The sequence below is a fragment of the Pteropus alecto genome, unplaced genomic scaffold (assembly GCF_000325575.1).
Source record: "Pteropus alecto unplaced genomic scaffold, ASM32557v1 scaffold251, whole genome shotgun sequence".
In the NCBI taxonomy this organism is placed as follows: Eukaryota; Metazoa; Chordata; class Mammalia; order Chiroptera; family Pteropodidae; genus Pteropus; species Pteropus alecto.
The window spans coordinates 1,652,229-1,675,324 of NW_006431048.1; the positions used below are offsets into that span (position 1 = coordinate 1,652,229).

Genomic DNA, 23,096 nt, shown 5'->3' on the forward strand with positions numbered 1-23,096 from the left:
TCATATACTCAAATAATAACTATGTAGAAAATATCATAGAAGTGAGCCATTAATTTTAAAAAAAAAAGATTAAATAGTAATAAATTTAACAAGAACTGTACAAAATCTATATGCGGAAAACTTTAAACCTCTTGAAAAGCTGAATAAAGAAATCTTTTAAAACTCCTCAAAATCTCAAAGACTAGATCCAATGCAAAGATATTATCTTTGGACAGATTGACTCAACATTATAAAGATGTCAGTTCTAAGTTCAATTTCAATCCAAACCAAATAATAATCAATGGGCACTTTAAATTTCATATAGGCAAACATTCAAAAATAGCCAGGAAAATACTGAAAAACTATGAGGAGGAAGTTGCTCTACCAGACATTAAAATATACTATAAAACTTTTTAATTAAGAGCATAGTACTGGCTCATGAATTGACAAAAAGAAAAGTAAATAGGATAGAAAGTCCAGAAATAAACCTAATTACATATGGATATTGAGTATATGATTGTGGCATTTCATATGACTGGAACCAACATAAACATCTTTACAAATGGGGAAAAAGATGAAATTAAATCCAGACTTCACACTATGCAAAATTAAATTCTAAATGCATCAGAAATTTAAAGGCAAATTTCAAATACTAGAAGAAAACGTTAATTCCTCTTTAATCTCAGTGTAAGGAAAAACTTTCCAACTATAACAATTCAGAAACAAAAATGAAAAGACTGATAAAAAATAAATCAATAAAAAATTAAAATTCTGCATGAGAAAAACAATGTAGTAAAAGTCAAAAGACAGTTGATATATTTTCAATATACATATCAAATAAAGAATTAGGAACCTTAATCCATTCAAAAAATTCTTTAAAAAGGAGAAAAGACCAAACCCCATAAGAAATATAAGGAAAAGACATAACCAGATAATTTACAAAGATATAAAATAAATTATCCCGAAACATGAAAAGATATATACTGCTACTCACAATTAGAGAAATGTACATTAAAACCAAATAAAGATACAATATCTCATTTATCAGGTGGCAAAATAAAAACCTCTAACAATGGATTCTGTTGGCGAGGCTGTGGAGTAATAGGCTAGGGATTAAGTAACTTGGTAGATCCTTCTACAAGGAATTTGGAATCTAATAAAGCTATATATGTTCTTACCTTTGGAAATCCCATGTCTAGGAATGTACTCTGAAGAAACATTACCAACAACATGAAAATACATACGCACGAAGAAATTAATTTTTTGCATTTTGCTGGTAATGACAAATTGTTTGACATGATCTAAATGCTAGCTCAGTTATCTGGCTCTTACACACAAATTACTGAAAGGAAAGGGTGGCCAAGTGCCAGATACATCTATTCAGAAAATTAACATTAACGCAATACTATACCTAACCTATACGGCTTATTCAAATTTCACCGATTGTGCCATTTATGTCCTTTTTCTAGTCCAATCTAAAATAAAGTGGTGCATTTAGTTGTCATATCCCTTTACTCTTTAATTACAAACAGCTCCTCAGTCTTTGTTTTTCATGACCCTGATGTTTTTAAAAAGTACCAGCCAATTATTTTGTAGAATGTCTCCCAGTTCAGATTTGTCTGATGTTTCCTTATGATTAAATTCATAATAGACATTTTTGATAAGACTACTTCAGGAGTAATATTGTGCTTTCTCAGTGTGTCACATGAGAAGGCACATGATGTTGCTTCGTCTTATTACTGATATCACTAATTTTGATCAATAAAGTTCTGGGCTTTCAGAAAAGGCATAGTCATGGCATAACCACCTTAGCATAATACAGAAATTATTCCAAAATGTATTAATGAACAACACTTTTCCAATTAAATTTTTCAAAATGTGTACTGCCCTCAGATGACTCACTGGAAGGGTCAAGTATGATGTGTTGGTATGTTGTTACCACAGTGATACTCTCATACTTAAATTTTTTCACCTCAGGAAATATGCATTTTTTCAATGCATATTTCTGAGCAAGTATGAATATACCCAAAGAGTCTGTGCAAATCAGAGGCTCCAGATAAGAGCAACACCTTTATAAGAAGGGTTTAAAGCATACTCCAGGTAGACTTCAGCTGGAGTCACATCTCAAAGTGACATATTCATACCAGTTGCTCTTCTACTCTGGAGTCAAAGGAGTGGCCCTACCCCCACAGCTCCACTAGGCATTGCCCTAGTGGGGACTCTACAGTGACCCCCAATGCAGAGGTTCTCATGCCTGGGTTGCATTCCTAAGGCTCCAGGCAATTCCATCCTTCAAAATCTAGGGAAAGGTTTCTACTCCTCCACTGCTGTACCAAAATCCCACCAGAGCCAAACCTGGAGAGGCGGTGCAATGCAAAGAATGGAATCCACAATGTGAAGTGGCTCTGGGGAACAGCAAGGCTGCTCCTTTGACTATGCCCCATGCCTTCCCACACATATTACAAGTTTCTGAGCCAGTGTCAGGCCTAAACTGAGTGGGAGAGAAGAAACATTGAACTGGAAATGAGACTGATGCTTTAATTTAGAAGAAATATTTAATACCTGAAAATAAAACTGTTAGTACCTGTAAGTGCCTAAATAGCAATAGGATTTCACTGAGGTCTCGTATAAGAGTGAGTTCAAAGAACAGTGGTTGAGAAAATAATTAAGCTATTTCTTGATGATATGCTGAGTCCAGCCCATTCAATGAATTGGTTACACACTTGTACACACTTGTTAAACAGTAGTCAAGAAATCCTCTTCTCATAAATTGTTTTGAGGGACAAGTGTTCCAAAGAACATTCAAGTGAAATACATTTTAAAGTGCTGTTGCCTAAAGAAAATCTAAGATATAGCCCTGGATATATACTGAAAATCAAAATCCATTAAAGGAGAAAGCATTGGTAATTTACCTTCACTTAATCTTTCCAGGGAAGAATTATGATACTTTTAGAAATGTCTTTTAAGTCATGAAATATTTTTAAACTATAAAAAATAAAAAGTAATCCTAAAGGGGGGAAAAGCTGTTACATTTTCTTCCACTTATACCAACTACATCATGATATTATCAAAGAAAAAGATATTTTAATACAGCATCTATTATTTACAAATTGACATGCTTTTTCATTTAATAACCCTATGTAGACAGGGGGACTCTCTTACCTTTTAAAAGGCACAGCATTTTTCAGAACAGTCTCTACCTCATCAATATTTGCTCTGGCAAGATCTGCCACAGTGAGAATACCAGAAGCATAGAGGGACCTGGCTCGCTGTGCATTAAGTAAGGACACCCGGACCAGGTCACACAGCTCTCTCTGGATGCCAAATGTAAGACGCTTCTGAAATTGGGAAAGTAGTAGTTCCATGTTGTGCCAGCCCAGACGGTTGGAAAATACTGTAATCATTCCTAGAATATGGATAGAGTATTTATTGAATTAAAAATTCTTTATAGATCAATTCTCTATTTCTTTAGATACTTTTTTTTCATTCATTTTTCCTGAAGAATTGTAAAGTTTAACAAGCCCAAGGTGTAAGTTAACAGGAGAGTAAGGGGCTAGCTAATTTGACAACAAATGTGCTAAACACATTAAATGTCATCTCCTTTATTCTTAATCATGCACTTGGCGTTAAAAAAAAAACTGAGGCAGAGCATATAAACACAAAATAAAAGCCCTTGCCCTAGATCACTCCTCTCATTTTCCCCTACTTTTCTTTTTTTAAGGAAGAGAGAACTCTTAAAAACAGATAAGGGACTCTTTCCACCTAGAGGAAAACAAGAGAGATGATTTAAATATTTAAGTGCTGAGAAGACTACAAAAAGTGAAGCTCCCATTGATATTTTCTTCAAAGAAAGGGTACCCAGTTCAATAGCTAGACATTCTTGAAATAAAGAGGGCAGAGCAGCCAGGTGCCAAGTCATTAAGAAAATCATTTCATGGGCCCTTGGCAGACACCGAATCTGCTGGCGAAATAAATAAAAAATAAAGAAAAATAAAAAAAGAAGAAGAAAAACAGAAAACAAAGAGATGGTCAGCAGGTTGCTAAGGAATAGAAGGGACACTAAGGTCAAGACACCCAGCTAGCTGTCAATCTTCTGTGGCAGGGCAACTGAGCCCAGAAGACCTGTAGTTTTAGGTGTTTTGATGATGACAGAGACCATGCAAAATTATGGCTCAACATGATCCCCTCACTTTTAGAGCAGCCTGCAATGGAATTTTAAATAAAAAAGTGGTTTGACTTAACTTCAAACCACAGAGTCTTAAGTAAATGTGGAAACTCTTGTTTAACTGACCTGCATAAACAGCAGCTGACTGTTGTAAAGACTGAATCTGTCCACGATTGCATCCATATTTCTGATTAATTTCCTTTAAGGGAACTTCACTGATTAAATCTAGTAACACAAGACTGGTAAAAAACCTGGAAAGTAAATCACAAAATGTATAGTAAGAAATTACTTAGGTCTACTATGAAAGTACAATGTATGCTGTGAAACAAGTGGGAGTAAGTGGAGAGAGGCAAGAGAATATTTACATACTCTGAGAAGATTCCTAATAAGATATTGGATTAGTGGACAAAGACTGAGCTCAATGTTTGTAAACTTCTGACATATATTAGACTATAGCAAAGAACTAATATCTGTATAACAAAAAGATAACCTCCATATTTCAATACTGCTAACTATAAGAAATAAGACTTAGTTCGAGAAATGTGATGACATAAAAATATTTAAAAAACACTTGATACATGGTTATATGATCATCTAATCATATTTCAACAAAATGACAGAATTTGATTATAAAAACCAGTTTTGATTTGAAAGGCAATAGTGCCACAAATAACTCAAGTATACAAATCCTTACGAAATTCCACTTGACTATGTTGTAAATAATACACTAGAGACTAATGCTTTAAGAAAAATAATTTCAAAATAATATATATCCAAAAAGCTAAAAGCCTATGTAATTTCCCCATCTGAATCTTTTAGTTGTCTCTTCCCCACTGGTAATGAATCTCTTCTAAGGATGACAGAAGCATCCTGCCTTTCCTGAAAGCATCCTGATTAACATCTTCTTTAAGGGAAGGAAATAACTAAATGTTCTATTTTAAAAGGTCTTCACATATAATGGCTTCTGAATTATAACTAGCTAGGAAAAATCTAATATACCAGTAAATACGGTAAACTGAAAAATTTTACTATATTCAGCCAAAACTCTGATTTTAATGACAATGAAATTGACCACAATAAACTGGACTTCTACTCTGTATCCAACAATGTGTTAAATACTGAGTAGTCTAGGCTCCTTGATATTTACCTTTTATGGATGGCCATTTGTCGGTGCTGTCTCTCAGTTCTGGCTACTACTTTTCCTTTTATACAGCGAGCCAAGAATCCTTCTTCAACTCCCACTAGCTCTGCCACTCGTTTCATAGAAGTTGGTAACTTCTCCCATAAACAGAAAAATCGATACCAATCAATAGTAGTCCAATCCTCAAACATAGGTGTAACCTAAAGGGAAGAAGCATCATTCATTAGCTAAAACTGTTGCATTACAAAAGGAGCAAATAAATGTAAACATCATATTAAAAATGAAGGCCTCAGTATTTGGAAATATTTCTAATTTTACTAACCAATGTGACCCCAATAAATCTAATAAAAAATAAAATAAAATAAATGTGATAATACATCATCTGTATGGAAACTTCATTTAGTCACAAACAACTCACAGCCAAGAGAAATGGAAGAGATCACTCAGCATACAAACTGGATTTTACAGAATCCAAGAATTTTAATCACAGATATTTTTAATCTCAATATTCTGATGTTAAGTACCTTACGTATTTTATATGATTTCTAAGAATCGGGAATATAGAAAGAAGAGGAGAAGAATCAATATCCACATTTGCTACAATATATTATCTAAAATGTCCTGAATTCAACAAGAAGAACAAAACTATAAGACATGCAAAGAAATAAACATATGTCACAAACACAGAGAACAAGCAGGCAGAAGAAACATCTTTGAGAGTTTCCAGATGTTGAAAATATCAGACAGAGATTTCAAAGCAGACATTATAATTATGGTAAAAGAACAAAAGAAAACCACATGCTTAATGAAATAAAGAGCGGTCTAATGAAAATGTCTAATCAAATAGAGAATATGAGTAAAGAGAAAAAAAAATGATTAAAAAAAAGCCAAATGGAAATTCTGGAGTTGAAAAATACAATAATTGAACAATTCACTATAGAGCACAACAGTTGATACAAGCTGGCAGAAAAAGAATCAGCAAACATGAAGATAAATTGATAGAAATTATGCAATCTAAGAGAGGAGAAAAAAGGAGGAAAAAATGAACAGAGCCTCAGAGAAATGTGGGAAGCATTACATGCACCAACATATGCATAATGAGAGTATCAGAAAAAAAATAAAAAATAAAAAAATAAATTTGAAAAAATATGTCTAAAAACTTCCCAAATTTGATGAAAAGGGTTAATCTACATATCTAAGAGACAAAGTGAACTCCAAGTGGAGTAAATTCAAAAAGATACACATTGAGATGCATCATAGTCAAAATGCAAGAAACCAAAAAAGAGAAAATTTTGAAAGCAGCAAAATATCCACATCACATACAAGGGAAACCCAATAAGCTTAAGAGCTGACTTCTCATCAAAAACAGTGGAGGCCAGAATGCAGTGAAATGACATATTCAAACTGCTGAAAGAAAAAAAAAACTTGTCAACCAAGAATCTTATACAAAGGAAAACTATCTTTCTAAAATAAACGGATAATAAAGATATTCCCAGCTAAACAAAAACTGAGAAAATTTGTTGCTAGCAGATTTGTCTTACACAAAATACTAAAGAAAGCTCTTTAGGTTAAAACAAAGTGACCCAAAACTTTAACTCCACACACAAAGAAAAGAGTGCTAATAAAGGTAATTCTGTGAGTATATATATAGTATTATTACACATTTCCCCTCCTGTCTTCTCTTGACTGATTTAAAAAGCAATTGTATAAAACTGTATATAACGTACAAAAATACAAGCTCAAAGAAGGCAAGTGGGAGTAAAGATGAAATGAAAGGAGATAGTAACTAAAATCCATAGGAACAAATAAAGAAAAACACAAATCTTAAACAAGAATGTTAATGTAACAAACTCTGTAAATATATATTTGCTTTCTTTCTCTCAGTTGCTTTAAATACATGAAGTTATATAAAATAATAATTTTAACAGCTGACTTGAATTTGTAACACATACAGATGTAACATGTATAACAGTAATAGCACACACATAAAAAGGAATAGGAATAGATATATATAAGAATAATGTTTCTATATCTCACTGGAATTAAGTTGGTATAAATTAAGTTAGAAATAATTCAAAATCCATCAGTAAAAAGAAAATTTGTTGCTAGCAGATTTGTCTTACACAAAATACTAAAGAAAGCTCTTTAGGTTAAAACAAAGTGACCCAAAACTTTAACTCCACACACAAAGAAAAGAGTGCTAATAAAGGTAATTCTGTGAGTATATATATAGTATTATTACACATTTCCCCTCCTGTCTTCTCTTGACTGATTTAAAAAGCAATTGTATAAAACTGTATATAACGTACAAAAATACAAGCTCAAAGAAGGCAAGTGGGAGTAAAGATGTATTGGAAATGAAAGGAGATAGTAACTAAAATCCATAGGAACAAATAAAGAAAAACACAAATCTTAAACAAGAATGTTAATGTAACAAACTCTGTAAATATATATTTGCTTTCTTTCTCTCAGTTGCTTTAAATACATGAAGTTATATAAAATAATAATTTTAACAGCTGACTTGAATTTGTAACACATACAGATGTAACATGTATAACAGTAATAGCACACACATAAAAAGGAATAGGAATAGATATATATAAGAATAATGTTTCTATATCTCACTGGAATTAAGTTGGTATAAATTAAGTTAGAAATAATTCAAAATCCATCAGTAAAAAAAGTAAAAAGGGGAAAAGACATGAGGTATATAAAAAATAAAAAGACAAAATATGAAAGATGCAAATCCAAATATATCAATAATAACATTAAATGTAAATGGGTTAAAAATCTAATGAAAGACAGAAATTGACAGATTGGATGAAAAAACAAAATCCAATTCTTCGCTGTCTGTAGAAGATGCATCATAGATTCAAAAATACAAATAGCTCAAAAGTAAAAGGAAGGAAAATATCATGCGAACCACAACCATAACAAAGCTAGAGTGGCTATACTAATATCAGATAAAGTAGACTTAAAAAAAATGTTCACAGAGATAAGAGGAACATTTCATAATGCTAAAAGGATCAAACCATCAAGTAGATATAACAATTGTAAATATATCCAGGACCCTGAAATACATGAAAAAAATCTTGACAGAAATAAAGAGAGAAACAGACTATACAAAAAAATAATTGGTTGAAGACTTAAGTACCCTCATTTTCTTTTTTAAAAATCTTTTCAAGTGTACAATCCAATAATACATCATGTGTGTACTATTGTATTCACCACCCAAAGTCAAATATCCTTCTGTCACCATATATTTGACCCCCTTTACCATTATCTACCTCCTCCCCTTTCCCTCTGGTAACCACTAAACTATTGTCTGTGTCCAGGAGTTTTTGTTTGTCTTATTCATTCATTTGTTGCTTTCAGTTTTACATCCCACAAATGAGTGAAATCATATGATTCTCAATTCTTTCGGTCTGACTTATTTCACTTAGGATGATAATTTCAAGATCCATCCATGTTTTTACAAATGGCAGTATTTCATCTTTTCTTATGGCTGAGTAATATTCCATTGTATATATGTGTCACATCTTCTTTAGCCAACCATCTATCGAAAGGCACTTTGATTGTTTCCATGTCTTGGCCACCATGAATAATGCTGCTATGAACATCGGGGTGCATACATCTTTAAGGGTAAATGTTTTCAAATATTTGGGGGTAAATACTCAGAAGATAGAGTGCTGGGTCATATTGTAGATCAAGCGTTTTGAGGAACCTCCATACTGTTTTCCATAATGGCTATACCAATTTGCAGTCCCACCAATAGTGTGTAAGGGTTCCTTTTTCCCCACAACCTCTCTAACACTTATTATTTGCCTTGTTGATGATAGCCATTCTTACAGGTGTGAAGTAGTATTTCATTGTGTTCATGATTTGCATTTCTCTAACTGGTTGTAAAATTGAGTATCTTTTCATGTCTGTTGGACATTTGTATGTTTTCTTGGGAGAAGTGTCTGTTCAGGTCCTCTGCCCATTTTTTAATTGAATTGTTTTTTTGTTGTTGTTGTTGAGTTGTATCAGTTCTTTATATATTTTGGATATTAGCCCCTTATATCAAAGGCATTGTTGGAAAAGGCATTGTTGGAAGATAGCAAATATCTTCTCCCATTCAGTTTGTTGCCTTTGTCTTACTGATGATTTCTTTTGCTGTCAGAAGTTTTGTAGTTTGATATAGTCCTATTCATTTATTTTTGCTTTTACTTCCTTTGATACGATATGATTTTTATCCTTTATTTTGTTTATGTGGTGTATCACATTGATTGGTTTGCATATGCTGAACCATTCTTGTGCCCCTGGAATGAACCCCACTTGATCATGATGCCTAATCATTTTAATGTATTGTAGTCTATTTGCTGGTTTTGTTTTTTTTTTTTAGAATTTTTGCATCTGTATTCACCAGAGATATTGGTCTGTAGTTTTCTTTTTGTGTGTTATCCTTACTAGGTCTTGGTGTCAGGGTAACGTTGGCCTCAAAATGAGTTAGGAAGTTTTGCCTTTTCTTCAATTTTTTGAAAGAGTTTGAGAAGGACAGGTATTAAATCATCTTTGAATGTCTGGTAGATTTCACTACTGAAGCCATCTGGTCCTAGACTTTTACTTAGGGGAGATTTTTGATGGTCGTTTCAATTCCCTTACTGTTGATCAGCATATTTAGATTTTCCAGTTCTTCATGATTCAGTCTAGAAAGATTGTATATTTCTAAGAACTCATCTATTTCTCTAGGTTATTGAATTTAATAGTATATAGTCTTTTATAGTATTCTTGTATGATTCTTTGTATTTCTGTGGTACTCTCACTTTCAACAATGGATGGAAGAATTAAGCGGTCAATAGAAAATAAAAGACTAAAACAACACACTAAATTAAGTAGACCTAATACACATCTGTAGAACTCTACCCAACAATAGCAGAATGCACATTCTTCTTGAGTTCACATTGAACATTCTCCAGAATAGACCATACGTTAGGCAATAAAACAAGCCTCAATAAATGGGAAAAGATTGAAATCCTACAAAGTATGTTTTCCAACAATGGAATAAAATTAGAAATAACAAAAAATTGTGTAGATTCACAATGTGGAAATCAAATAAGAGAATGCTAAATAACAATGGGTCAGAGAAGAAACCATGATAGAAATTACAAAGTACCTTGAAATGAAAATGAAAACATAACATACCAAACTTATAGAATGCAATGAAAGTAGTGCTTTGAGGGAAATTAATACCTATAAATGCCAATATTTAAAAAATGATCTCAAATCAATATCCTAATGTTCCATCGTAAGATACAGCAAAGTGAAGTGCAAAGTAAACCCAAAGGAAGAAGGAAAAAATAATAAATATCAGAAATTAATGAAATAAAGTAAAAACAGAAAATTAACAAACCAAAATAGATTCTATTAAAAGGTAAACTGAGGCATGTTAAAATTTTTCAAGAGTTCATTTGAGCATACACTAATTTGAATTGTGTAGTGCCAAACAAAAGGTGGTTAAGAGTCTTTCACTGACAGGAGCTAGAGGCAAAGTTTTTATAGAGAAGATGTCGAAGCAAAGCAAAGAAATTATTTGATTGATTATAGCTTAAGCATTTGCCTCACTTGAGAAAGCCTAGTTGGCTGTTTGTGATTGGTTGTTCTTAAGTTTCACTTTCTCAGATTCAAGTGCACTGACTCTGGCTTAGGGTTTGGTTTGCTTAGATAAGCTACCAAAACATTAGAGCCACCTCAGTCTAAAGGCCTCCTTGTTTAAAAAACTTTTAACAGTTCTTTAAAAAGATCAACAAAATTAAAATACCTTTAGCTAGCTTGATCAAGAAATGAAAAGACTCAAATTACTAAAACTAGGAATAGAAGAGGGGACACCACTACTGACTTTACAGAAATAAAAAGAATTATAAGGAAAACATGTCTACGGCCGCGCCACCCTCAACACGCCCAATCTCGTCTGATCTCGGAAGTTAAGCAGGGTCAGGCCAGATTAGTACTTGGATGGGAGACTACCTAGGAATACTGGGTGCTGTAGGCTTAAAATGAATGAATGAATGAATGAATGAATGAATGAATGAGGAAAACACTATGAATAATTAAATACTAACAGATTAGAAAACCTAGATAAAGTGGACAGATCCTTGGAACACAGAAACTACCAAAATTGATTCAAAAAATGGAAAATCTGACAACAAGAAAATGAATTAGTAGTTAAAAAGTGTACTCCAAATAAAAGCCCAGGCCCCAATAGCTTGACTGGTGATAGCTCCTAAATGTTTAAATTATTATTAACATCAATCTTTCACAAATTCTTCTACAAAACCAGAAAGCACTGCCTCACTATATACTAGCAAACTAAATCTAGCAATGTGTAAATAGTATTATACAACATAACCAAGTGGTATTTATGTAAAAAATTCAAGATTAATATCTGAAAATCAATTAATGAAATATATTATTCAATAGAATAATGGACAAAAACTGCGTGATCCCAATTGATGCAGAAAAAGCACTTGACAAAATTTAACACCCTTTTATGATAAAAACTATATATATATATATATATATACATATATATATATACATATATGTATATATACATATACATATATACTATATATATATATATACATTCAACAAACTAGGAATAGAAGGTAACTTCCTCAATGTGATAAAGGCCATCTGCAAAAAAAACCACAGCTAACTTCATACTTGATAATGAAAGACTAAATGCTTTCCCTCCAAGATCAGGAACAAGACAAAGATGTCTGCTCTTGCTACCTCTATTCCACATTTTATTGTGGATCCTAGCCAGGTCAATTAGGCAAGAAAAAAAATAGAAGACATCCAGATTGAAAACGAAGAAGCAAAAGTATCTCTATTTGCAGATGATATAATCTTGTCAATAGAAAATCCCAAGAAATCCACCAAAAATACTATTAAAATTAATTAGAAGTTTTAATAGGTTGTAGGATATAAGAATGATACACAAAAAGTTTTTCTCTATACTTTAATAAACAATTTGAAAATGAAGTTAAGAAAGCAATTCCATTTACAGTAGCATCAAAAATGCTTAGGAATAAGTTTAAGAAAAGAAATAAAAAACTTTTACTCTGAAAACTATAAAAATTGTTGAAAGAAATTAAATAAGACCCAATTAAATGAAAAGACAGCCCAAGTGCATGAACTGGAAGACTTAATATTGTTAAGATGATAATATTCTCCAAATTGATCCACAGATTCAACAAAATCCCTAGTAAAATCCAGCTGGCTTCTTTGCAGAAATTGACAAACTGATCCTAAAATTCATAAAGAAATACAAAGGATCCTAAAAAGTTTTAAAAGCTTTCAAAAAGAAGATTAAGTTTAGAGGGTTCACATTTCCTGATTTCAAAACTTACCACCAAGCTACAGTAATCAAAACAGTATGGTATCAGCATAAAGATAAACATATAGATAACGAAATAGAATTGAAAAATCTAGAAATAAACCCTCATATTCGTGATCAACTGATTTTGAAAAGGATGACAAGGCAATCCAATGGATTTTCAACAAATGGTACTGGGATATATGGATATGCATATGCAAGGAATGAAATTAGATCCTACCTTATATCAGTCAAAAAAATCAAAGTGGATCACACTTCTAAATGTAAGAGCTAAAACTATAAAACTCTTAGAAGAAAACATGAGTAAATCTTTGTGGCATTGGATCACACAATGAATTCTTAGATATGATACCAAAAGAAAAAAAATTGATAAATTCAACATCATCAAGATTAAAAACTTTTGTGCTTCAAAAGATATCAAAAATGTGAAAAGATAAGCCACAGAATGAGTGAAAATATTGTCAATTCATGTATCTGATAAGAGACTTCTATCCAGAATATATAAAGAATTCTTTCAACTCAATAATAATAATAATAATAAAAATCCAGTTTAAAAATGGGCAAAGGATCTGAATAGATATTTTTCTAAGAAAGATGCTCAAACGGTCAATAAATACATGAAAAGATGCTCAACATCGTTAGCCACTAAGCAAATGCAAATCCAAACTATAATGAGGTAGTACTTCATACTCATAAAGATATATTTTAAAAGACAGGTTAAAAGAAATATTGAAGAGAATGTGGAAGAATAGGAACCCTTGTATATTGCTGGTGGAATTGTAAAATTATGCAGCTGCTTTTAAGGAGTTTGGAAGCTCCTTAAAATGTTAAAAATTGAGTTACTATAATTCTACTCCTAGGGATATCCCCAAGATAATTCAAAACATATGTCCATATAAAAACTTGTACACAAATGTTCACAGCAGCATTATTCATAATAGCCAAAAAATAAAAACATACCAATTTGTAATTCCACTAACAGTGTTATGAAAGTTCCCTTTTCTCCACATCCTCGCCAACACTTGTTTTGTTTTTTGTTTTGTTTTGTTTGATTTATTGATGATAGTCATTCTGACATGTGTGAGGTGATATCTCATTGTGCTTTTAATTTGCATTTCTCTGATGATTAGTGACCTGGAGCATCTTTTCATATGTCTATTAGCCATCTGTATTTCTTCTTTGGAGAAATATCTATTCAGGTCTTCTGCCCATTTTTTAATTGGATTGTTTCATAAACTATATAAATGCCTAACCAATGTACTGTATACTTGAAACTAATAAAATGCTAAAAAAGTAAAAAAATACAAAATGTCCATCAATTGATAAATGGATAAAGATGTAGTATATCTATACAAGGTAATATTATTCTCCAATATGAAAGACTGAAGAATTGATACATGCTATAACATAAACTTTGAAAACATTATGCTACGTAAAAGAAACCTGTCATAAAAAACCACATATTATGATTCCATTTGTATAAAATTTTCAGAATAGAAAAGTCTATAGGAACAGAAAGCACATTTAGGTGCACTAGTGGTTGCTCAGAACCAGGGGAGGATGAGAAGGTTGGAGGAATATGGGGAGTGATTGCTAATGGGTCCAGGTTTCTTTTTGGGATGATGAAAATGTTCTGAAGTCAGACATTGGTGATGATTTCACAACTCTGAATACACTAAAAATCATTGACTTGTACACTTTAAATGGCATGCTGTGTAAATTAGATTGCAACAAACTATTTAAAAATAATAATCAAATTCTCTATGAGAAAATTTTTAGAATACTCTTGAAAGCCCAAAAATAGACTTAAAGAAAGAGAAACAATCATGTTCTTGAATAAGACCAATCAATTTTTTAAAAAAGTATGTCAGTTCTCCTCCGTGTTAATGTATAAATTTAACAATATCAATAAAAACACCAAGTTAATTTTAAGTGTTATATTAAAAAGTAAGCAAGCAAGAATACCTATGAACACTGAAAAAGGAGAACAATGAAGGGAACTAGCTCTACTAGATAAAACATACAATAAAATTGTTTAATTAAAGCAGAGGTACAAATGCGAATTGGTAAAATTGGCCTATTGTCAGATCAACAAATGAAACAGAAATATATCCAACAATGAATGAAAATTAGAAATATAACCAGATACAAATGCAAATTAGTACACAGGATAACGGTTGGAGAAAAAGTTAAAAAATAAAAGTTGTAGAAAAATTTTCAGTCATTGTGTGTAAAAGAACCTTTTAACAAATTAAGCTGTAACTGCAGATAGCCGTTATGAAAAAAAAAAGATAAAAGAGCAAGAAAAACATGTGATTCAAAAGTTCATAAATTCAACTACATTTTAAAAAAAATACTAGACAGAACACATAGCAAAAAGCCAAGTGAAAAACTAGAAGAAAAATACTTATACCAGAAAGTACTACTCTCCTTAATGTATAAGAGAACCTTTAAAACTTAACGACCAAAAACAGTAGAAAATGAGCAAAAATCGTAGATTATAGGGGGAAAAAAGCATATTACCCTTAATGTTCAAATTTATTCATAATAAAAAATGTAAATTATAACTATACTCAAAATATAAAAGGTTGACAATATACTCTATTCATAAAGTTATAGGAAAATAACCACTCATATAGCACTGGTAAAATTGGAAAATGATAAAAAAAATAAATAGAAAATAACCTCTATAGAAGGCAATTTTGCAAAACTGAAATCACATATGCCTTTACACTTACCCAGCAATTGCTCTTCTGGCGGGGGGAGGTCTTTCCTAAAGACACACCTCTGTCAAAACTAAACAATATTTGTACCAAAGTTTTTAACTGCAGCATTACTTACCATAACGAAATATTGGAAACAACCCAAAAGTCGAACTATGAACTGATTTAATAAACAATGGTATATCCACACACATAATGGAGTTATACAGATACAAAAAAACCTCCATAAACTGATATAAAGTGATTTCCAAGATATATTGTTATATATTATACTATCCTCTGCATAAGAAAAGGTAAAGAATATATAAGTTCTTGCTAATATTTATGAAATGAAACAGAAAAGAGATATATCAAAACTAATGAAAATAGTTGTTATTAAAAGGGGTAGAAATGGCATGCAGGGGATATATATGGATGTCAGACTTCGCTGAGTATTCCTTTTGATATAGTTCTGACTTTTGAATCACATAAATATTCAAAAATTAAATAGTACATGTAAACTACAAATGTTTTATTTAACTTAAAACATAAATGTATACTAACTTGCCAATTTTGAGCTAGGGCCAAGGCCTTTTCTTTTGAGTCGTGTCTGTTCATTAGAATTTATCATTGTTTTCTTATGCAAACCATAACCACAATATATTATCTAAGAAATCCAATTTGTTTGGTAAAGTGAAGTTAGATATTAAAGATAATTGCAAAATAACCTGTATATCCCTATAGTTTTTTCCCATATACATTTTTACATCTTTTCAGAGATTTTACAGTTGTCTCTCATATATTTCATCAGCAATTATTTTAGTAACTTGCATTCAATCTAATATTCATGGAAGTAAACTGGCAGTCTGACCCTACAGCTCATAATCTTAGCCACTGTACTATAAATGAGACTTATTTTTAAGGCCATGGCAGATAACTGGTGAAACTGGCTTTGAGTTTCTTTCTAGCCACATTCTCAGGTGTAGAACTTTATGCGATTATCGCACATGTATATTTTCACTAGAATTTAAAAAAAGGCCATATCCATGCATTTCCTCTCTGCTCACCTCTATATAGTGTTTTTTATTGAAAGACAATTCCTTGAAAGCCTTCCTAATTCTTATGAGAATTTCAATTTTACCCCCACTCATTTGCATATTAAAAACATATGCATCTGTTCCTTCCCCTGCCTCCAGAACTAAAGTTGGCCATAGCAACTGTATATGACTTAATGGCATGCCCTGCTTCTATACCAATCTTTGCTTGATTTGTACATTATAATCTTATCTCTAATTTCCTGATATCTTTTTGTCCTGTGCTTTTCTCTTATATATTTTTAAATATTTTTTTTATCACCTCAAATCTTTTTGAAGGCTAGAGAAAACAGATAAGTAGGCAAATAGATTAAAAGAGTAATAGAAAATTTAGCGTATTACTTTAAAACAACTCTTTTATTACCTCTTCTTTATTCCCACTACTACTGCCCTAGTCAAGGAAAACAAACAAGATGTTCTCTCAGAGTATCTTTGATGTTCAAGATTCTATATATTTTTTTCCCATTTTCACTTTCATTCAATTTCATTCCCATTTTCATTGTCTTTCCATATGAAAGAAAACAGAACTTACCAGATAAACAATATGCAGATCATTCTCTAAAACAAAGCCCTTCATTGCCCTTTGGAGGTCAGCAAAAATATCTAAAGTGTCAGTTGGAGAAAGTGAAGAAGAAAGAGTTGCCGAACCAAGATGTGTTGGATGATACACCTTTCCTGGTTTGGGTGTGGGGGTGGGAAAATAAAGGATTAGATGTTAAAAATAAATAAAACAACACACTGCCTTTCTGTACTCTGTAATTAACCTTTTAGGTTCTGATATATTTTACAAACAAAATCTTGCCCAGTGCATGGATATTTATGAGCAGGCTCTATGCTAATTGTCTGATGTCGAACGCAACACTGACTTACGAAAAATAAGTTGATACACTCACACCTTGAAAAATCAGCTTCCTTTTATACCGCTCAAAAAGCCAATTTCCTTTTACTAACCAGTCCTACACATTCTAAGTAACTAAAGATGAAAAAGTGAGTAAATTGCAATTAAGAAGTCATAGTTACCTTCTGTTCCATCACTAGCTTCAACAGTCTGGATGAATTCATTTTCTAGCAGCCACATTACACAAGCCTCAATTGCTCCATGTTGAACAGGATCTTGATTTTTCTGAATTCCCTGCTTCCTTTCTTTCATGCTTGCAGCCAAAAATGTGCAAGAAGCATAAATCTGCATATCTTGTGGTGTCCTTGCCACTCCACCAACTATTATCTGATACAAGAGGTTTGAAATTTTCTGTAACTTTTTAATAAGACATTCAGGTCTTCATGATATAAAAGAAATTAAGTAATTTTGTTCTCTCAGTGTAGAGATTCTTCATTAACTCTTCCAGCACCATTCATTACAAATGTAGATAACACCTACTGACAGCTTGAAAAATTTTCCTTAAAAGTAGATACATTTTCTCATAAATGAAAATAAGGGAATATCTGAAATGTGGAAACTAACACATATATAAAGGAGATATTGATGGCTCATAGCTGTGAACCAAATCAATTTTTCTCATCCTTCCTTCTGAAATATGTGGGCATACAGGAACGCTAATATTGAATATTTCCCACCCAGAAGAGGGGTGGGGAATAGGTGTAGAAAAAGATAAGGTTAATTGTGTCTTGTGGATATCATTTTCCCACAACTGTTCTATTACATATACTAGTTTGCCCCTTGCCTTCTGTGATTTAATATATATTAGAAACATATCGAATCATCCTAAACAGAATTATTTCAGTTTTTCTAAGATTTATTTAGTATTAATGGTATTTTGGTCATTCCCAGTTTTTTCTTATTACAAATAGTGCTATAATAAACATTTGTGTACACTTAAATTGATGTAATTTCACAAATACATTTCTGGGTAACATTCCTAGATATGAATCTCTTCGATAACTGGCCATGTGCATTTTTTATCTTAGTAGGTATGAAAAAGTTTCCCTCCAAAAAAATTTCAGCAGTACATGAGAGTGCCTACTTTCTTCATCCTTATCAACCATATGTTATCAATTACTTTTTTTTTTTTTCAAACTGAGAGCAGAGTATGAGCACAGGCACTAGTACCCCCAGAATCAGTACTGAAGCCAACAACAGCAAGACATGCTGGTATATGAACAGAACAATTTCCTGGATGAATAAATGAAAACACTTAAAAGGAGTTACCTATGAGGACTCTGAGCAGAAAGTTTTATTTTTCACTTTAGATCTTTCTGTATTGTTTGAAACTTCTAATTATGTGTATTTTAAATATGATTTTATTAAAATGTCAACAGGTATTATCTGGATAACAGAACTAGGGGCCATTTTTGTCACTTTTTTAAATTCACAAAATAATTAAGAATATATAAAAAACAAAAAACCATCTGGCATTTGGGTTTTAATGCACTGTTTTGAAATGGATTGATATAGCACTAGCTGTATTAAATTCCAGAAAATAACTATAAAAAATAGAAGAGATTCAGACTTCAAAAGGCTATAAATAGTATGGTAAAGAAACACAAAGCTAATATTTTTCACATACTAAAGTTTTATCATTGCATTATAGTACAAAAGAGCAAATGTAATTTAGAGAACACTCTCTTACCTCCAGAATAGCTCTTATCATGCTCGCAGTTACTTCTTCTCCTTCTCGTCTTCGCAGACAGCTGCGAACAGGTTTTAGAGATCCCTGAAGTAGAGCTATGCCTTTTGATTTCTCAGAGTTCTTACAAATTAAGATACTCTCACCTATAAACAAAAAAAAGCCACACATTTTCAAAATCCCAACATAGTTCCATAAGATACCAGCTAAAGAGAATTTAATTGGCTTACTTGTTTTAAAGGAAATAATAGATGATAGTGATTGTTATGGTCATAGAATCAATGCTAATGGTTTTATTTTCTGAACTTTGGATTTAAGGGGATCAGAATATATATGCCATACCAAAAATGCCACTTTCTTCGTATTAAGAATTATTTTGACCTGAAGGCATTTGGGAAACAGTAAACAAAGAAAAAGCTCTTCGCCCTCTCCCTGTATGCCTATAAGCTGGACATAAACTTCTCTTTGTGAAAATGTCCCCCTTCCTGCCTCTCATAGCAGGAGAACAACCCCTATCTCTGAAGACAGAAAGTCAGCACAGGGAGCATTTGCAGTCTTGCTTCCTGGCAATGTTATCAGTTTTGGCCAAAATAAATTCTCTAAAAAAAATTCTCTAAAAAAAAATTCTCTAAAAAAAATCAAAAAGAAAATATTCTCTAAAAAAAATCAAAAAGAAAAAGAAAAGAAAGTAAGCACAGAGATGGGTCTGCACAAACCTTACTAAATAATCCTTAACTTTCATTAGTTTCCAGCTTATGTTTACATTCACACCAGTTACCACCACTAGAAACCCAAACCCCTTCTCCTTTGTCTTGTCATTTCTCCACAATTTATCATTCTTTGCTAAAATGATATATATATGTGACTCCCAGCATCTAATCACTTCTTTGGGTCTTCACATCTTTTCTATGCAGGTCTCCAAATGTGTGAAAAAAAATAATAATAACATCAAATAAAATATGCCTCTTCTCCTGTTAATCTGTTATTTATCAGTTTAATTTGCAGGCGTTAGCCATTAAACATAAAAGATTAGAGGAAAAGTGTTTTTCTTTCCTCACAGTATTAACTATTATTATTGAATAATTAAGTATATAATAATAGTAACAGAAGTCTTTTGAAAACTATATATGAAAATGCATTACTAGTTATACGTGATAATGTAAATTCAAAAATAGTTATTGATACTTAGAAATTACATTATAACATTCATTAATCTAAGTGTTTTGGGTTATCATGACAATCAGATAAACGAAAATATGTGAAAGCACTTATAAATTAAAAACATACAAGTATACAATTTATACAAACATAAACTATTATTACGATAATTAAGACTAGAGAAAACCATAATTTTTTTAAAAAATGAATCCAATAGTAGGAGAAAGTAAGCAGGTAAATTAGATGCTCGAGAGGCAAAATGAAGGCCATTTGCCTTAGAGAAAAATTAAAGTGGTATTGTGCTAGACCATACCAACCACTGCTGACAGAGAGAAGGTACAGATGATACTTTTCTAACATTAACTCTCAAATTGAGAAGGAAAATAGGATAAAGATACGGGACTACAGCTTGAGGACCATTAGTTATGTATCCCAGATACAATTACAAAAAGATAAGTGCCATTTAAAAAATCAGGTGAATAAAATTATCACCTCGCTCCTGCAGTGACTACAAAATAGTCCAGCTTAAGACACACACAAAAAAAATTGTCTAGAAAATGCATCAACTAGCATTAGCAGCAAGGTATAAAGTCACTTTGGGCTTTTTAAGCCTGTTCCAGGCTTTGATTCAACAAAATGGACAAACTTTTTTTAGGATAAGCAAGATTTATGAAAATGCTCAAATTAATGCCAGCAGGTTCTTACTCCTACCTACTGGGAAGGTATAGTTTTTATACAACAGAGAAGTCAATCAGAATCAAACCATTTATTACTATTTGACTTGCAAATCACTATTTTGGCACAAAGCACCATCATCTTACTCTGGAAAATTCCAGGAAATCCACAGAGATTAAGTGTCATCTAAATAAAATACCACGGACTATACAGAAAATATTAACAGCATTTACAAAACCAATAGAAGTAACAAAGATGCTACACAGTCAAAAAGCATGACCAACTAGTTAAATCTTCATAGTGGATATAAAAGACTGTATTCACACACTTCCTACTTGCTGAAAGTTCTGAGCTAAGCTAGCTATATGCCATTCAGAAATGGAACATTATGTAAAGTCAAAATCTCAGAAGTTTCTAAGGCCTCAGAAATAAAGTTATTGTGGCAGATTTTAGTTTTGTTTGAATTTAATCTGTTTTAAGGCTTGATAATTATTAGTCCAGGACACCAACCTTCCAATTATTCCTCCCTGTGAGAAAGCACCAGCTAAGAATGTAGTAAGGCAAATAAAACCTCCTTATCTTCTGCATTGCCTTAAACGCCCTCTGGCGCTGAAAGAAGAGTATCTGTATAAATGAACTTTCACTCCACTCTCCAGTGTTGTTGGTCTACTAAGAAATCAGGGTCCAGAAAAGAGTAGAGAGAGGCAGATAAGAATGGGAAAGGAGTGTCTTAGTCTCTTCCCATCACCCTTTTTAAACACATACATGTAATCTGCATATTTTATAGATAAAATAAGAGGCAGAAGCAGGATAAACTTCTTTGATACCTATAGTAGGGGGAATCCAGTGACATGGAAGTTATTTTTAATCGTCAAAATTTTAGGACTTAAAAGGGAGGCAGACCAATGGACCTTCAGGGATTATAGATAAATGAGTCATTTGTTACTGGGGCTGAGACTGATGGTTATCCCTTAATAGCCATTCTCTCATTCTTCCTTTAATAAAACCCCTAAATGACAACTGGGCACATGGCCGCTCAGCTAAAGATTATATTCCCCAGCCTCCTTTGCATTTGGGGAATATAACCATATGACTAAGTTCTGGCCAACTTGTGTGAGGAGAAATACTATGTGCAACTTCTTAAAGGGCAGGACATGTCCCCTTTACTTCCTCATCTCCCCTTCCTGATGCAGATGTTATGGCAGAGACTAGAGTAGTCATCTTACACCACAGGATAGAAACTATATTCCTGAACATGGAAAAACAAACTAGAAGACTAGGTACCTGACAGTGGAGTCACTGTATCAGCCCCAGATTACTTACGATTGTACTGTTATATAAGGAATTAACTTCTACCTTGTTTAAGAACCTTTTATGTTGGCTTGTTACAGCAGTGAACTTATATTCTAATTCAGTCACCAATAAATTATAATGAATTCTTATTATTTGTGGTAGTTATGTTCTATAAAGTCACCACAAACACTGAATTAGGGAATACTGAACCATTGCTCCTAGGGAAAATACAGGGTTAGCTTTTCGCAACCCTCTAGGCTCCACATTTTCATTAATCAATCGATACAAAATATTGTTTTATGTGTGTTTCTGTATAAAGAGACCTTATTAAATATATAGTGTTGATTTATTAACATTAAGCTCACAGCCACCAGTACTATATCTCATGGCTGAACAAAGCTTATCTAACACATTTATTTTCTCTATAGGGCACATCATAAACTTCTTGCACTTTGGAACACTAGATAATTGCACTTCAGCACTATGCTTGGGGGCCACTTTAAGCAGCTAAGTCACCAAAATGCCCCAAAATGTGAAAAATGTGGCACTAAATAGACCACGAAAAGGATGCTTGTTTGGAGTATGACAGCTAAAACAAGAAGGTGGAGTGTCACCTTTTGAACTTCAGCAGGGAATGTATGCTTCTAGAGACTCAAATGTTTTCATCACTCTGCACGTGTCCACAAAATCCCCACAAGTATTAATGTGGGGGTCACGAATAAATTTTAATGAGCAAATTCACAAATATGAAATCCACGAATAATGAAGATCAACTGTATTTAAGAACTTTACATGACAAGTCAAGTTATTCTAAGACACTTCAGTATACTACCCAGCTTTTTGTAACCAGAATAGCCAACCTATTTTCTCATTAAGACATTCCCTCTTCTCCTGGATATCCTTATTTCTCTTCAGTAGTCACA

General features: G+C 32.4%; 1 protein-coding gene and 1 pseudogene across 3 annotated transcripts in view; one reads left to right on the forward strand and one right to left on the reverse strand.

Annotated features, from left to right (window-relative positions):
• The window catches only part of POLQ (DNA polymerase theta), a 92,779-nt gene that overhangs the window by 49,445 nt on the left and 20,238 nt on the right, over positions 1 to 23,096 (reverse strand). For all 3 annotated transcript variants that reach the window (XR_003048547.1, XM_006905550.3, XM_015596105.2), the window contains 6 exons: positions 19,051 to 19,193; positions 17,483 to 17,687; positions 16,995 to 17,137; positions 5,292 to 5,485; positions 4,271 to 4,395; positions 3,142 to 3,385 (listed from right to left, as the gene is read on the reverse strand). Coding sequence is in view for 2 of the 3 variants with exons in the window: in XM_006905550.3 (XP_006905612.1) it covers positions 3,142 to 3,385; positions 4,271 to 4,395; positions 5,292 to 5,485; positions 16,995 to 17,137; positions 17,483 to 17,687; positions 19,051 to 19,193 (1,054 nt within the window). In the remaining variant the exon portion in view is untranslated. The remainder of the gene's footprint in view (positions 1 to 3,141; positions 3,386 to 4,270; positions 4,396 to 5,291; positions 5,486 to 16,994; positions 17,138 to 17,482; positions 17,688 to 19,050; positions 19,194 to 23,096) is intronic.
• LOC112486167 lies at positions 11,198 to 11,316 on the forward strand (annotated as a pseudogene).